The sequence below is a fragment of the Actinia tenebrosa genome, unplaced genomic scaffold (assembly GCF_029948245.1).
Source record: "Actinia tenebrosa isolate PJP-AT-01 unplaced genomic scaffold, QUT_ActTen_1.0 PGA_scaffold7__59_contigs__length_16204524, whole genome shotgun sequence".
NCBI lineage: Eukaryota > Metazoa > Cnidaria > Anthozoa > Actiniaria > Actiniidae > Actinia > Actinia tenebrosa.
The window spans coordinates 2,830,789-2,847,374 of NW_028292584.1; the positions used below are offsets into that span (position 1 = coordinate 2,830,789).

The 16,586-nt window shown below is 41.3% G+C and overlaps 2 protein-coding genes across 3 annotated transcripts; one reads left to right on the plus strand and one right to left on the minus strand.

The window, feature by feature from the left end:
- Positions 1–1,141: 1,141 nt before the first annotated feature.
- On the plus strand, positions 1,142–9,456 carry LOC116306069 (uncharacterized). Of its 2 annotated transcripts, XM_089040156.1 has the most exons (6): positions 1,142–1,548; positions 1,652–1,693; positions 1,989–2,061; positions 7,025–7,097; positions 7,324–7,380; positions 7,473–9,456. In XM_089040156.1, exons 5-6 carry the CDS (start codon positions 7,348–7,350, stop codon positions 8,904–8,906), a joined length of 1,467 nt encoding a protein of 488 aa, XP_088896282.1. In that variant the 5' UTR covers positions 1,142–1,548; positions 1,652–1,693; positions 1,989–2,061; positions 7,025–7,097; positions 7,324–7,347; the 3' UTR covers positions 8,907–9,456. The 2 variants fall into 2 exon arrangements, with proteins under 2 accessions (XP_088896282.1, XP_088896281.1); XM_089040155.1 differs by lacking the exons at positions 1,142–1,548; positions 1,652–1,693; positions 1,989–2,061 and having other exon boundaries at positions 5,867–7,097.
- Positions 3,433–4,273, minus strand: LOC148905350 (uncharacterized). Its single transcript, XM_089040157.1, has 2 exons — positions 3,768–4,273; positions 3,433–3,683 (listed from the first exon to the last, which is right to left on the minus strand). The coding sequence occupies exons 1-2, from the start codon at positions 4,034–4,036 to the stop codon at positions 3,530–3,532; spliced, it is 423 nt and encodes a 140-aa protein (XP_088896283.1). The 5' UTR covers positions 4,037–4,273; the 3' UTR covers positions 3,433–3,529.
- Positions 9,457–16,586: the final 7,130 nt, after the last annotated feature.

Here is a 16,586-nt window from a genome sequence, read left to right on the forward strand (position 1 = left end):
TACTAATAAAAGAAAAAAATATAGAGAAATGTCTTTCTTTTTCCGTATATTCTTAATTTCACTGGATAGTTTAATTTAAAAAAAATTGAGACGGTAAGTATCTAATGAGGGGTGGGGGTGGAGAATTCAGGGTGGGTATTACATTTTTAAGTTTTCTGGGGTTTTAGTCTAATATTTTTGGGGAAAAAAACCTTGGTTTAGGCTATTTTAGCGGAGATTTTAGTGGGTATTATGAACAGTAATTAAAAAGGTGGGGGAATGAAACATTTTTAAAACAAAATTTCTAAAAATTATCCACCCCACCCTCCCCTTCCCCCAGAAAAATGAGCACTCCTCTATATTTCATCTTGACTTTACTCTAGCCTGCGTCACATCCGGAATTTTCTTCGTAAATATTTTTTAAAAAATTTAATATTATTTTGTAAGTACAGTATTTACGAAGAAAATTCCGGATGTGACGCAGGCTAACTTTACTCCATCATCAAGAGTAGACAGACAGACAGACAGAAAAACATAGCTCGAGTTATTTAACGAAATACCACACGTATTTTGATTAATGTTTTATTGCATGACAATATCATCTTTTGGCACGTGTTAATCTGATATCGTGGAGGGACTCATTAATGCTACCTTTGGACCAGGCGAAGTACGACATCTTGAGTACAGGAGGGTAGAACAGGATATAGGTGTTTTGATGCCAGGGAATGGTAAAGAGGTAGGGAGAGAGAGAGGGAGGGAGGGTTAAGGGAGGGAGGGAGGGAGGGAGGGAGGGAGGGAGGGAGGGAGAGAGGAAGGGAGGGGTGAGAGAAAAGCAAGGTGGTGGGAAGCTAAAGGATGGAAGGATAAATATATGTGTACAGGAAAGATGGAATGAGGAAATATGATTGAGAAACGAGGAAAAGAGAAGAAAACTGGAGGATGTAAAGGAATGGAAAGTAAAGCAAATGGAATAAAAGTCAGGGGCATTGGTGAGTGCCAGTGAGTGCAGGGCAAAAAGAATTAAAAGACTAGGGTCGATTGTTGAATACCGTAGAAATACATAAAAGAAATCATACAAAAATACACGGTATTTGTCATTTTCCGCTTTAATCAAGAGCACCCGCCGGAGCCGCTCTGCAAAATATCCGCTCCGCATGTGATTTTTTGCTAGCTGGGAGAATCTGATACATTGTAAGTATTTGCTGGCAAAAAGACACATTTACTTGATACTGGCTGCCTAAATGAGTGTTTAGCCTTTTTCCTAGCTTGGAAGTTTATGCATTATGTAAATTTTCGCTGGCTGGTTCAACATATACCAAAGTGTGAAAAGATACCTGGGAAATTTGCCTCGAAAGCTTCTCCTCTTTCATAATAGCACGTGGGTGAATAAGTGCGGAGAGTGCAGCGGCCGAGCAAGGGACTGCGGAAGAGGCTAACGAAGCAAGAAGGGAAACGAGGCCATTTATATAGCCAGTATCTGGGTCCGTTTGCGAACGTCTCACACAGCAAAGAACAAAACTTATTATTATCTAGTGGTATTTTTGATCAAGTACTTTTGCTTCTTAACACGTAAGTATCTTTCACTATGAATAGATGTAGATTCAATTTGCGAAATTGTGATTTGGTTGCTGGACAAGCCGCGACTAAATTTTTTTATGATTTCTCGGTATAGGTGGAACAAGATGCAGTCGATATAATTAACGCCGCTTTTCTGGTAAGTAGAAAAAAACCCGACTGACAATTTATGAAAAAACCTTTTAAAGTTAGAGTTAGTCTATTATACTATTCCGTATTTATACTACTGCTAGTCAGTACGTAAGAAGATTTAATCGGCAAAACAAGTAATCCCAATAATTTGCAAGTAACTGAGGCATCCAAGCCACAACTGAGTTACTATTTTTTCTAAAAAACACCCTTTGAATATCGCGTGTGGATTCATTTTTGATCGCGACGATAAATTAACTTTAAGGTTAGTTATCAGGGCAAATTTGGAATCTCCCCTTCTCTAGGTATAACGCCAGCATGTATGAATGACAAAGAAAAAAGTGGTCTTCTCCTCAGTTGTTCATGGAATACGAGAAGGTACGTTTTACCACTTTGAATCTTTACCGAAAATATCTCCTATGTATAGTTGCATATTCGTTATATAGTTTTCTGGCTTGCTGCATTTTGAGCATGGCTTAGTATTTCATTTATTTGTGGAGCACCTCCTTGGACAAATTGATCGCTTTGAATACCTCGCATGTGTGTCGATACTGAAGATTTGACTTTCACTGAAAGGGCGTTACGACTGTTAGCCTCTCCAACCCCTAACACACAGCAGTGTAGCACTGTGGTGTAACTCTCGCTATAGCTTCAAATTTCCGTTCTTTTTTTATTCTAATTTAGGGTTTGTTCGAGAGGGATGTTTTTGGCGATGTAAATGTACACCCATAAAAGTATAATTAACTGAGACATCAATGATGCTGTCAGAAAAGAACCCCTTCTGTAATGACTAGATGTCCGGTTTCTCCAAGCTAAATGCTGATAAGATGCAAAGCAAGTTGCCGAAAAGGCGTTATTTGTATATAGATGCCGGGCTGCATATTTTTAATGATCACTACTTTGATTCTAGCAAACATATATTTCTTATGCTTATTTGTATTTTAAAATGTTATCTTATCTATAAGGCAATCATCCCGATCTAGCTGACTCTGAGCATTGACGAAGGTTTATTTCATTGTATCTCCAATAGCATTGCCTTTACTTTTTTAAGTAAAGTGAAAAGCGAAACCAATAGAGTAAAACAAAAAATTCTTTTCTTAAGAGAAAAGAAAAACAAGTTGTTTTTCCTTTAAAGACGAATTATTTTGCATTCAATAGCAGTCAGTACCTTTTTAACATGTTTCATTTATTGAGAAATTACTTGAAAGCGGCCATTAGGCAACAAAATAAAAATCGTACACCCTATAGAAAATGCAAAGACCACTGACTATGTTTTCTAATAGTGGCAAGAAATATGATGGTTCAATAGTAGGTCCAACAAATAGTCCAAGAGTCCAGGGTCAAAGGGTCCAAGAGTCCAGTCCTTGTTTTACACTATGCCGTTATTTTGGGTGTATAATCGTAATAAATAAACACAATGAAAAAAATAATAGAAATGTTGGCAAAGAATTCACGTCAAAACTTGAATCACGTTCTTCATTTTTGGCGCACATGATATGATGACATTTCGACCTTATCTATTCGTCCAGACCTTCCCTGTTGATAAAGGTGATTTGCGCAACGAACATTCCATGTAGGGGGTGCTTTTACAATATGCTAATAATTGTATAGGATCTTTCAAAGCGTCAGGATATACTGAAGTTGTTTATGGTACGTCTATTGCCATAAAAAAATGATGAAAATTTCTCAAAAATCAGATGCTTAAATTTGGAAACAACTCACAACTGGAGAACACAAGTATTAATAACAACTGAAATTTATTTATTTGTCAAAAACACAAACTCAACAAGAGAAAATTTAAACAGTGCATATGCTGCTTAAGTGAGATATTTTTAGTTACGGCGGTTCACTCCTCCAGCCGTTGATAAGTGTTTTGGATTTTATCAAGAAAGTTTTCAATATTGGAAGATTGTGTAATAACCGCCATGACCTTTATCTTGTGGGCCCTCGCTGGCCTGCCTCGGTCACCTCTACTCCATTTGGCTTCTTCGAGTATCATACTATATGTAATCAAAAAGTAAAAAAAGTTCATTTTATTTACTTGTAACTTGAAAACGATGCAAGAAAAACTGCATTGCACTTACCATTCTGCATTCTCCAATTTTCCACTATCTAACAAAGGGGACAACACTACTGCTGTATTCCTGTTGATAACTGCTTTCGGTCTACCAAACTTGTCTATGATTTCAAGACAGCATATGTCTTTTGGATTATCTCGTTGTCTCTTTAATCTATAAACCTCTCCGACTTTTAAATCTTTGTTCCCATAGAACACCATTCCCACTGCTCTAACGCGCTCACCCATCGGTGCGCCATCTTTTTCTTGAAAATAAAGACTTTTCTTGGGTTCCATTTTCTGAACCAAAACGTACCAGTATCTTCCTCAAAATGATGAATCGATTCGTATAAACTGGCGAGTTAATTGGGTTATAAGCCTAGTTGTCATTCAACTCATGGCCACACAAGTATGCACCACACGGCGACGGCCGTTTTTGTGTTAAATTAAGAGAAGGTTTAGACGATATTTTTTTACTCTACAAGAGGGAAATCGAGTCTCTGGCCTTACGAGGACATTATAACACGTTTATATTTTTACATTTGGATAACTTTAGAGATGATGAAATTTTGAAAATAAGACAAAGTCAGTAACCCGCAGTCCGGCACAAACAATATCCAAGGCTGCTGATCACTGATAAGATTAGAAAAGTCATCTGAGATTACAGAATTCGATCATTGATACATATAGTTATGACTGGCCCAGAACTGTGAAACAATAAGTTTTCCTAGTCATCTAGAACACGCATGAATATAGAGTAAAAAAAAAAATCCATTCGAAATAATTAAACTAATTTAGCTTGGCCAGTGCTTTCACTCCAACAATTATCTTAAAACAAAACGGAAATCCAAATCACAAAGGCAGCCAAATTTCCTTATCAGTTGCTTGAGATTTTGCTACTAAATGCTGAACCGGTCTCTCGCCGCCCCATAATAACTTCTGCGCCTTGAACACGAGAAGTGTTTTGCATCAATAGATTTTGTTCTCATTATGAAAGGCCACGTTTTCCCCCCCACCTAATTAGTATATGTAATAGGACTCCATGCTGTCCAATTAAGAAATAATTGGCCATTTTGAAGTTATCAAGTGGGCTGTAATTTCTGTCTTATTGAGCCAAACGAAAAACTAATCATATCTCGATCTTACCAACTTTAGTATAGATTCCAAATTACAGACCATTTGGAAAAATACCCAATTTATGAGAGGTCTTGCAATTAACAAAGAATGTATGGGGATTTTGACCGTCGTCCCGCAAAACCATACATTTTCTGTTAATTTGATAAAATTTTGAAAAAATAATGTTCAGCTAGTATTTATCCAAACGTTTTAAAAATTGGTAAATTTGCTAATTCCTTTTGGTTGCCTTTCATGTGATAGGGTTCGCTTCGTAATTAGATAAATATTTCTTTGATTAGTACCCAATCCCCTGCTCAACTCCGAATTGGCTAATTGAACGAGAAAAATTCCGAGGACTGCCGAAATTGGACGAGGCCGTGCCAGCATGGAGTCCCATTACCTAATGCGTCACAATTCTGCCTCCCGGGTTCTGCCCGTCAGTTGTATTAAGTAAAGGCTTTGAATAAAACACTTATATGTGATCTCGTGCAAGAGCAGAGTAAAGCAGCTCATAACTTCAAACCACTTAGTTCATTCCAAGGATCCAGGAATTCCAGGATAAATTAAAGAAATTTGGGAGGAGGGGGGATTTTGCTCAGGCAAAACCTTCTTTTCTGCTGACATAAAAGCCGATCCTTAGTTAAAAGGTTCACAAGTCTGTTATTCACTGACCTTGATACAATATAAGGACATTTTTTAGATTCAAAAGCTCAACTATTCTCTGTACTTTCATTAACATACTTACTATTTCATCATTTTGAGTAGAGCTCTTCTACGGGGACGGTTAAACCGACCTCAATTGAATAAATCTGAAAAGACATCGACCGTTTCTTTGCATTCTCACTCTAAACATTAGGGGACTTTAGCTTTCTTCTAAGGACCTTCTTCTAATATTATCAGATGGCGTGATGTTTATAAGTGGTTTACAAAACACTGGCTCATACCTATGACCGTGTCTTTGCCTTCTCACTATAAACATTAGGGGACTTGAGCTTTCTTCTAATATTATCAGATGGCGTGATGTTTATAAGTGGTTTACAAAACACTGGCTCATACCTATGACCGTGTCTTTGCCTTCTCACTATAAACATTAGGGGACTTAAGCATTCTTCTTATATTATCAGATGGCGTGTTGTTTATAAGTGGTTTACAAAACACTGGCTCATACCTATGACCGTGTCTTTGCCTTCTCACTATAAACATTAGGGGACTTGAGCATTCTTCTAATATTATCAGATGGCGTGATGTTTATAAGTGGTTTACAAAACACTGGCTCATACCTATGACCGTGTCTTTGCCTTCTCACTATAAACATTAGGGGACTTGAGCTTTCTTCTAATATTATCAGATGGCGTGATGTTTATAAGTGGTTTACAAAACACTGGCTCATACCTATGACCGTGTCTTTGCCTTCTCACTATAAACATTTGGGGACTTAAGCTTTCTTCTAATATTATCAGATGGCGTGATGTTTATAAGTGGTTTACAAAACACTGGCTCATACCTATGACCGTGTCTTTGCCTTCTCACTATAAACATTAGGGGACTTAAGCTTTCTTCTAATATTATCAGTTGGCGTGATGTTTATAAGTGGTTTATAAAACACTGGCTCATACCTATGACCGTGTCTTTGCCTTCTCACTATAAACATTAGGGGACTTAGGCTTTCTTCTAATATTATCAGATGGCGTGATGTTTATAAGTGGTTTACAAAACACTGGCTCATACCTATGACCGTGTCTTTGCCTTCTCACTATAAACATTTGGGGACTTAAGCATTCTTCTAATATTATCAGATGGCGTGATGTTTATAAGTGGTTTACAAAACACTGGCTCATACCTATGACCGTGTCTTTGCCTTCTCACTATAAACATTAGGGGACTTGAGCTTTCTTCTAATATTATCAGTTGGCGTGATGTTTATAAGTGGTTTACAAAACACTGGCTCATACCTATGACCGTGTCTTTGCCTTCTCACTATAAACATTAGGGGACTTAAGCTTTCTTCTAATATTATATGCTTATAGTTAAGCTTGCAGCCGACTCATTTTTTAGCAATCTCATACAATATTAATTTTTGTCTTCTTTTTCTTCTCTCTTTACTTATTTGAGAATAACGCATTCCATGTTTTCTCACTTTCATGAACATCAAACTGCTGGATACTTAAGCTCGTATGCACCTGAAGGCTCAAGAATTACGAACTCCATCCCGACAAAATAGTGCGGAAAACGATTGACAAAGGTATAGTAATGTTTTGTTGTTTTAGGAACGTTCTTGCAATTCAGAACGAAAATAGCATGATAATTAATTAGCTTTTGAATCTGGAGTATCATCTTTTGTTATATAAGGAAACGGCAAATTTCCGTTGTTTTTATACATCATATTCAAAAATGTATACGAATTTGCCTCGATCAGAAACTTTCCAATTAATACGTCATGATTGCTGACTGTTTGTTTTTGTGTATAGTGCGGCGAAGGAAGCTCACAAGTAATGGAATGTCCTACTATCGATCAGAATGTCAAGGTACCGCATTTTCGACTAATCGTTCTCAGTGCATATGCATTTTTTCAAGAAACCCATTACAAAACTGACGCATCATATCCTTATGTTTAAAGCCCGAGGAACACTTGCGTTCGTGGTTTTCAACGACATTCAATATTGGCTTCCTGGACTCCTTTATAAGTAAAGATGATATTTGGTGCAAATATCAGTCAAGCGCAATGGCACTCTTAGACAGGCAAAAGTTTTTTTCGATGCTTGGAAACGTTTTATCGCAGACGTGTTTCATAGGTCGAGTGTTACCAGTTACTCGCAAAGGAAAGAAAGTGGGCTTCAGAGGCATCGAAAAAAAAGGAGAAGAATTTTCAGAAGAGCAGTTCACACAAAAACACCAACAGCCCATTTACGACATTCCACCTGTGATCTCTTCTGACCCCTTGGATATCGAGAAAAGCCAAGGCGCGTATTCTAACCAGTTACTCCCGGAAGAGCAGTCAAACCCAAGTATGCCAGACATTCCACCTGTGATCTCTTCTGACCCTTTGGATATCGAGAAAAGCCAAGGCGCGTATTCCAACCAGTTACTCCCGGAAGAGCAGTCAAACCCAAGTACGCCAGACATCCCACCTGAGAACTTCTTTAAAAGCGCTTCTGAGATTGAGAGTGAAAGTAACTCAGAAAATGAGCAAGATGAAGAAGAAGATGAAGAAGAAGATTCTTCAGAATCAGAAAGTTTTTACTCAGAATTAGAACAAGAAAAAGAAGAAACCGACGTAGAAATGTCGTCTTATGAGGTGTCTTCAGATTCGGAAAATGGTAAAATTGAAGACTCGTCAAATGGCGAACTTCTATTTGACGATTCTCTGACATCTTCTTCAAGTGAAGACTTCTTTACATTTCACCACAAAAAGATTCAGAAGATGCGTTCTGCAAATCTTCCAGGAAAGCCAAAGACATTAATGGAGTATCTCTCTTCTTTTTTTGCCAAGAATACCTATGGCTATCAATATGCTGGGCCTATTTCTTCTTCGAACGATGCGCGAATGAGATCGTTCCTAGTTGCTGCATTTCCACCTTTCAAAGTCGGAAGCCTTTCGAAAAAGACCACTTTACCAATCGCAACAAGCGGTGAACTCTTCCCACAGTTCACATACAGAGGTAAAAGCACAATAAGGTGCGAACTCTGCATTCCTCATCAGAAATGGGCACTGGAAAATCACAAAAGCCGCCATGTTATTAGATCAAAGACGGTGAACACACAGAGCATACTTGAAGGCAGCGCAAAACTCGAATTTTCTGGTGTTGTTCAAACAAAACAGCATTTTTATTCCAAGTATCACCAAGACGCCCTCCAGTTCTTAGAAAGTGAAGATGATCAAGATGCAATCCTAAACGATGATGCACCAAAAAGAATGAAAACAGAAGTCAATCCCAAAATCACGAGCTTCTTTACACCTTCTTTAAACGGGAAGGGACCTCTGGATCTCAAAAAATGCAAAAAGTTCAATGTTGCTACTTGTGGGACCCAGAGGTCGTTAAACATTTCTTAAACGACAAGCAGATTCGCCGCACAACAGTCCTATCTCTTTTGAAGGAAATGAAATCTAACGGTGTATTGCAATGCTATAAATCAGTGATAGGACATGAGGACTGCTCCAGTTATAATGGTTGGAAAAAGAAGCATCCCCTTGATGCAGCTGACATAGTAGACAAAGCCAATAATTCTTCACGATCTCTTTTCATACCCCTATACCGAAAAATAACTGTGCATGGAAAAAGCATTGATATAGAAGGAGGGATCAAGAGCATTCAACCTCCATGCGAAGGTTATGCACTGTCGTATGGCGACCATCCTTTCACGTGTACCACATGCGCAAGACAAGAGCGAGAGCTGATGGACACCATACGCCACCGTCAAAGTAGTGCCTACAAAGGCTATGAGAACAGAATTGGTTTGGCGGGCTTTAACACCAGGTATGCTCGAAGAATGGAGTTTGCGAGTGCCCTGTCGAAAGAAAAGCAAAAGAGACAGGAAGCGGAAAAAAAAGTTTTACAACTTATTAAAATTAATCTGACACCCTTAGTAGTATAGGGAATGGGGGTTCCAGCGCAATCTCAACACGGGTAAGACCCGTGTCAAAAATCCACCTACGGAAACAACCCACTCCAAGTGTGGTTGGGGGCAACAGCGCAAATATGTTAGTCTATATATGGAGTGCGAAGAATGTAAGAGAACTTTTAAGAAAGAAGCGGATTTGAAAAAGCATTTGAAAATGAAGACGAAGTGTATGAGCAGTTATGATTGTGGATGTGGTAAGAAGTTTGAGACTAAGGTTAAATTGTTTTGGCATTGTCAGGACTGTGAGTACGACTACGACGACCTAAAAAGTGCTTGGTATTAGGTATAAAATATTTCCTATTATATAGATGGAATCCCAAAGCAACTTCAGCACAGTGTCAATACCCGGTAACGGTGAGATTGACGTTAGACAGTTTTGGCGTCAGTCAGAAAGGAAGGTTAAAAGGACTCTCCGAAAAGGTATAGAAGAATTAGGAGCCCTGAAAGCGAGCATAATGGTAGAAGTAAGTTTGTCAAAAGACGAGGTAATGACGACAGCAATGTTGCGATCAAAGTCGTTAGTGATATTAGAATCCACGAATCTGGATAGGTCACTCAGTGAAGCCTTAGAAGCAATAATGGAGTCGCTGTCTAACTACACGAAAGAAGGATCGGGTTGGACAGTAGAGGAGGTTGAAGGAATAGAGATAAGTATAGCCAGGTACGTACCCATACGAGGGGGGAGTTACGTACCGCTACCAACGTGGGTAGAAAGGAAGAAGGCTATTGTAAACGTGAAGAATGATGACAATCGATGCTTTATGTGGGCAATCAGGTCTGCACTGTATCCAGCAGAGAAGGATCCCTGTAGGACAAGTAAGTATCCCACAGATGATTTAGAGTGGGATGGTGTGGAATTTCCCATGCAGTTGATAGACATCCCCATATTTGAGGAAATAAACGATTTAGCAATTAACGTTTACGGAGTCAGAGAGCAGACGATAGTACCGTTAGTTCTGTCAAAAAGTAAAGGAGAGCGCGTACATTTATTCTACCACGGCGGACACTACTCATGGGTTAAACACATTAGCAGACTATTCTACAGACATACTAAGCACAAAGGCAAAAAGTACTTCTGCGACTGCTGCTTGCTGTCATTTACATCCTTAAATACCCTAAAGAAACACGATGAGATCTGCCGCGGAGTCGAAGAAGTGGCGCAACGGATCCAGATGCCCACCAACAAAGAGCTTTCATACGCAGACCATCAAAAGCAGATGCAAGTGCCTTACGTGATATATGCAGACTTCGAAGCGTTGATAACTAAGGAAGAGCAGAAACGTGGCGCCACGAATAAGGTAGGATTACACGAGATCTGCTCCTTTGGTTACATAGTAGTCAGATCAGACGGTAAAGCAAACCCTCCTGTGATTTACCGAGGTAAGAACGCAGCTAATGAGTTTCTAGAAGCATTGCGAGAAGAGGAGGGGGAGATTAGAGAACAATTAAGACGTCCAAAGAAGATGGAATTTACCAAAGAGAACCAGGAGGCTTTTAACAAGGCAAAAAAATGCCACATTTGTCAACATACGCTTCTTCAGTTTGGAAGACGAGCCAAGAAAGCGTGGGATGAAGATGGAAAGTATCTAGGAGAAGCTCATTTTAAATGCGGGAAGTATGCTAAGAAAGGTGAGAAGCCGGGAAAGCCCTCCACGCACTGCATTCACTGCCACAAAGCATTTGTTGAGGATTTCTATGTGGATAAGGTTAGGGATCACTGCCACATCACGGGTAAATACAGAGGAGCGGCTCATTGGAAATGCAATATAAACTTCAAAGTAAATCCAGACATGGAGATTCCGGTGTTCTTTCACAACCTCCGCGGTTACGACTCCCATTTGCTACTACAAGGAACAGACGGCTCCGACGTCAAATGCATACCTAACAACAAAGAGCGCTACATGTCCGTAACTGTGGGTAAGCTAAAGTTCTTAGATTCGCAGCAGTTTATGGCGGACTCCTTAGCAAACCTCGTAAAGTATAACACCAACTTTCCCATTTCCAGTCAATATGGTGCGGAAAGGAAAGGAGTCTACCCATATGAATACATGGATTCCTGGGATCGATTCAAAGAGTCCCTACCACCCAAAGATCGCTTCTACAGCACCCTAAACGAGTCCGGTATAAAGGATGAGGAGTACCAGCATGCGTTGGACGTGTGGGAAAAATACTCCTGTGAGAACATGGGGGACTACCACGACATCTACCTAAGGTCTGACGTAGTGCTGCTTGCAGATGTTTTCCAAAGCTTCAGAAAGATGGCTATGGAATATTACGGATTGGATCCCGCTAATTTCTACACGGCTCCTGGGCTCAGCTGGAGTGCTTTGTTAAAGAAGACAAATGCGCAGTTGGATCTCCTAACGGAGTACGACATGTATCGGTTTATGGAAGACGGTATTCGTGGCGGCGTATGCGGACCCAGCCGACGTTACGCCCGCGCAAACAACCCCTTAGTAGAGCACGACCCAGAGAAACCAACCACATACATTTACTACCTGGATGCGAATAACCTTTATGGCTGGGCAATGTCACAGTACCTACCTGTGAGAGACTTCGAATGGGATCCAGTGAAGCCGATAGACTTCTACATGCAGGTAGGAAAGGAGGAAGACAAGGGTTACGTCTTAGAAGTGGATCTGGAGTACCCAGAGCGCCTGCACGACGAACACAATGAGTTCCCCTTAGCACCAGAAGCGATAGAGATACCATTTAAGCAGCTAAGTCCGCTGCAAAAGCAAATGTGCCCTGGTTACAAACCGTACAGGAAACTAACTATGAACCTGATGGATAAGAAGAAGTATGTGGTACATTACCGCAACCTGCAGTTCTACGTGCGACACGGAATGCGCGTAGAGAAGATCCACAGAGTCCTAAAATTCACGCAGGAACCCTGGATGCGCCCCTACATTGACTTTAACACGCAAAAGCGTACCGCAGCGAAAAATGACTTCGAGAAAAACCTCTTCAAACTGATGAACAACAGCGTGTTCGGAAAGACAATGGAGAACATCCGCAAGCGCGTAAGCGTAAAAATAGTCAGCACCAAAGAGGAAGCAGAAGCATACGTGTCACAGCCAGGCTTCGTTAGATACGTAGAAATGCTGAACTTCTACGTGATTCACATGAAAAGGGCAAACCTCTTACTAAACAAGCCCGTTTACACAGGCTTTACGGTGCTGGATCTATCGAAGCTGCTTATGTATGAGTTCTACTACGATAAGCTTAAGCCAAAGTACGGAGACCGCTGTCGCCTCCTATACACAGACACCGACTCCCTAATTCTAGAAGTGCAAACGGAAGACGTTTACAAAGACTGCCTCCCCGACATAGACGAGTACGACACCAGCGGTTACCCGAAGGAGCACTTCCTTTACTCTGCGAAGAATAAGAAGGTAATTGGGAAGATGAAAGACGAAATGTTAGGAAAACCCATAGTAGAGTACGTGGGTCTGAAACCAAAGATGTACAGCGTGCTAAAGTTAGACGGCGTAGAAAAGAAAGCTAAAGGCGTAAAAAAGTACGTGGTTAAGAAGGACATTACGCACGAGTCCTACCTCAACGTATTACGAACACGTAAGGAACAGCGGCATAAGATGAACAGCCTGCGCAGCTATGGTCATCAGATACATAACGTCACGCAGGAGAAGGTGTCACTGTCTGCATTTGACGGTAAGCGATGGATGTGTGATGACGGAGTGCATACGATAGCATTCGGACATCACACGATAAGCAGTTCTTCCATGACGAACCCACGTGTGGGGCCATCGTGAAGATAATACAAGATGGGCTGACCCTTCTTAGCTATTACGCTTCGGATCTGGTAAGTTTCCAAAGACCAATTAGGATCCGTAGCTCTTTTGGATCCTCCTTCTAATTCACCCGGTCCGTAGAGATATCGGACTGTGACATTACCTAATTTTTTTTCATGGGGGAAGACCGCCCTTGAACTTCTGACGTAGGACTTGTGTTCCACGTGTTTCTTTTTTATGGCATCCTTGGGTTTCATTCCCGTAGCCCTGGCCGCCTCGTTGTTCAAAGCCACGATGACCTGGGGGAGCCTCTGAGTCCATTCCCTGTTGCGTTTGGAGGGATCTTCCAGCTCTTTCCAATACTGGTACCCAAAGAGACGCTCGGCCAAGGTCTTATTGAATCTTTCGACGATGCTCTGACCCCTGTGGTACTCAGCTTCGGCTCTCCTAATCTTAGTGTCGTGGTCTTTCAGGGTCTTAGTAACCACGCCCATGAACTCTGTCCCCGCATCCACTTGCAGCAGCTTAGGCCATTTCAAGACGCGCTTATAAATCCTACCTAGGGCTTCTGCGACTTCTCCAGAATCCTTGCTGGTTATGGGTTCGGCGTCCTTGTATCTGCTTGCGATATCAACTACGGTCAAAGCGTACCTATAGGTCTTTTTTCTCACCTTATCGTGCGGTAAGAAAAGCAAATCCGCCTGATGAACTTCATTGGGAGCATTTACGGTAAAGCTGGGCCTGGGAATGTACTTGGGCACGGGAAGATAAACCTGCCAGAGGGTTTGTTTTTTCAACCAGTTCTTAGCCGTTTCTTCTGATACCCTGGCCGCGGTCGCGAGTTTCTTGATAGCTGACGCTCCTCTCCAATAGCCTTCCGGCCCATAGTAAATCCTTTTAAGTTTGTCCTCTACGCGGCCCATTATATGAATTCCAAAACAAGATTGATCTTACGTCCGTTAAAATCCACCGTCTTTCCGTCCACTTTAATGGTGATGTTTATGCTTTCTACCAAATTAGATAAGTCATAGCTCAAAGAAATGGGAGTGTATTCTACTGGGTCAAATGGATTACCTTGAGGCAGAAACTTGGACATAAGAGAAGACTTTTCTCCATTGTTGTAACTATGAACCAAGTCGCAATAGACTTCATAAGAGGATGCGACTTTCCATTTTACGTCATATGTACTGCCGCTATTTATCGTGGTACTAGTAAGGCCCAGGAGTTCTACCAATGAACTGTCCTTCAAATTAGCGCTTCCATTATTTTTCTTAAATGTCATTTCATGGGGTAATCCTGTGGTAAGAGTATATCCATGCTTTGCTAGCTCCTTAGCCAGTGTTATGGGGGTGTAATGGGAATCTGGTATTTTTGGTTTGGTGCCGGAAGTTCCGATGACAAAGCCATCAATCAAATTATACCAAGAATTGTACAAAGAGCAACTAACCAACCGAACCCTTTCCGCGCGGATGGGAGGATTCAAATAAGTAGTAAAGTTATTCTTGTCGCTTTCCAAAAAGACGATCATTATATTAGATACGCCAAAGCCACGCCTCCCGCCAGCCCTGCGACTCCTACGAAGACCAGCTCACTATCTTTTTGTTTCTTAGAAGGCTGGTAGTAATTCTTAAACTGAGGCCTTTTTAACCCCGTTAATGCCGCGGGGTGTGCTTGCGCATACAGCTTAAAGGCGTAGTCTGTATTTTCAAAGTTCTTATCCGCCTGCATTTTGTCTTGGTAATTCTTGTCCAACCAATCCCTGTAAGCTTGTCTTTTTTCATTCCAAGCCGCCACGTCTCGCTGATATTTCTCCAGCGCTAAGTCGTGTCTCTTCCTTTCGGCGGCTAAATCTCCGCTGCGATCACCTCTAACTAATCTATCCAAATACTGACCACCATAATTAGCTCCAGTGAATGCTAAAGCTGCAATAACTCCACCTGCGACCACGCTAGCCATTATATATTAGAAAATCACAGGGATTTTCGCGAGTTATGTCGTTGGCAGGTACTTTTCCTTCCGTAGGTAATCCTTTACCATGATAGCCCCGCCTACGGCAGCGGTCATCTTAGCAAAATTAGCGAAGCTCTTGCTTGGGTCTTCAGTAAAGTCTTCTTTGAGCACTTTCTTACCTACCCAACCAATACCCGCAACGATGGAAGTAATAATAGCTGCTTCTTCAACAGTTTTCAACAACGCGGTCGACATTATATTACAAAGCGAGAAGGAAAATCTAGGTCGCCGCGGGTGATAAATTTACTCCATTTCAGGGATTTTGCTTTTTCTAACAGCCGGTTCCACAGGTGCGTGATATGTTGGCGGCACATGTACGGCCTCCCACTTTACTTTTGGCTTCGTAGCCCGCCATTGTAAGTAAAGGCTGCCTGCTGCTATAGCAACTCCTAACGCGCCAATGACGTACCCAGGATTGATGAAGGATTCCTCTTCCTCCACCTTTTCTTCTTTCTTTGCTTTGTTCTTTTTATTCATCTCCGCGAGCTTCTTTCCCGCGGCAACTCTGCCTGCAGATTTAGGCTTGGTAATCTTCTGCTCCTCCTGAGGTTGTTCTTCGGTGCCACTCATCTTATATTAAGGGACTTGAAGGACTTGACAAGTAACTTGATGACGACTTGACAATGACTTGACAACGACTTGACTAAGTACTTGAGAATGACTTAAGGACGACTTGACTAAGTACTTGAGAATGACTTAAGGGCGACTTGACTAAGTACTTGAGGTGACTTGACAACGACTTGACTAGGTACTTGAGGCGACTTGATCAGGTACCTCAGCAAGTGCTGCCTGGAAGACCTTTTCGACTTCTCTGTCCTTCTTGAAGTCCTTCCAAGAGGCCGTAAGTTCCTTCAAGTCGACATGCTGAGCTACGTGCAAAGCCGCAGAGGCGACTGCCATTAACTTACCGCACTTCAAAGACAACCACCCACAGGTTATCTTAAGTTCTTGGGATATGACATAGTCATCTCTTATGTCCTTCTGTAGTTGCTCCACGTCGTCTATGGGCAGTGCAAGTCCAAGCAATTTAGTGGCAAGTCGGATAGCGGAGTCTGCTACGGCGTCCGTGGTCTTACTTGCGAGGGCGGCCTCGTACCTCTTATGGAACTTCTTAACTTCCTCTTCTGACAGCTTATTAACCTGCTCATGGGTAAGTTCCTTGCCTATCATTTCTTTGCACTTCCCAGAAGACACAAGAATGTTAAGTTGTTCCTTGAGGTTACTTTCATCTAGCTGTGTGGGGACTTCATCTAAGAGCTGCTCAATGTCCATATACATTAGGAATCATAGATTCCAACCTCGTACGGAAACCTCAAAGAGAAGATCATTTTGGAATGTTGGTGCGTTTT

Coding starts and splice junctions, on each gene's coding strand:
- LOC148905350 (XM_089040157.1), bottom strand. CDS start 4,036: ATGGAACCCAAGAAAAGTCTTTATTTTCAAGAAAAAGATGGCGCACCG. Junction 3,684..3,767: donor AAATTGGAGAATGCAGAATG/GTAAGTGCAATG, acceptor GATTACATATAG/TATGATACTCGAAGAAGCCA.
- LOC116306069 (XM_089040156.1), top strand. CDS start 7,348: ATGGAATGTCCTACTATCGATCAGAATGTCAAG. Junction 7,381..7,472: donor CTATCGATCAGAATGTCAAG/GTACCGCATTTT, acceptor TTATGTTTAAAG/CCCGAGGAACACTTGCGTTC.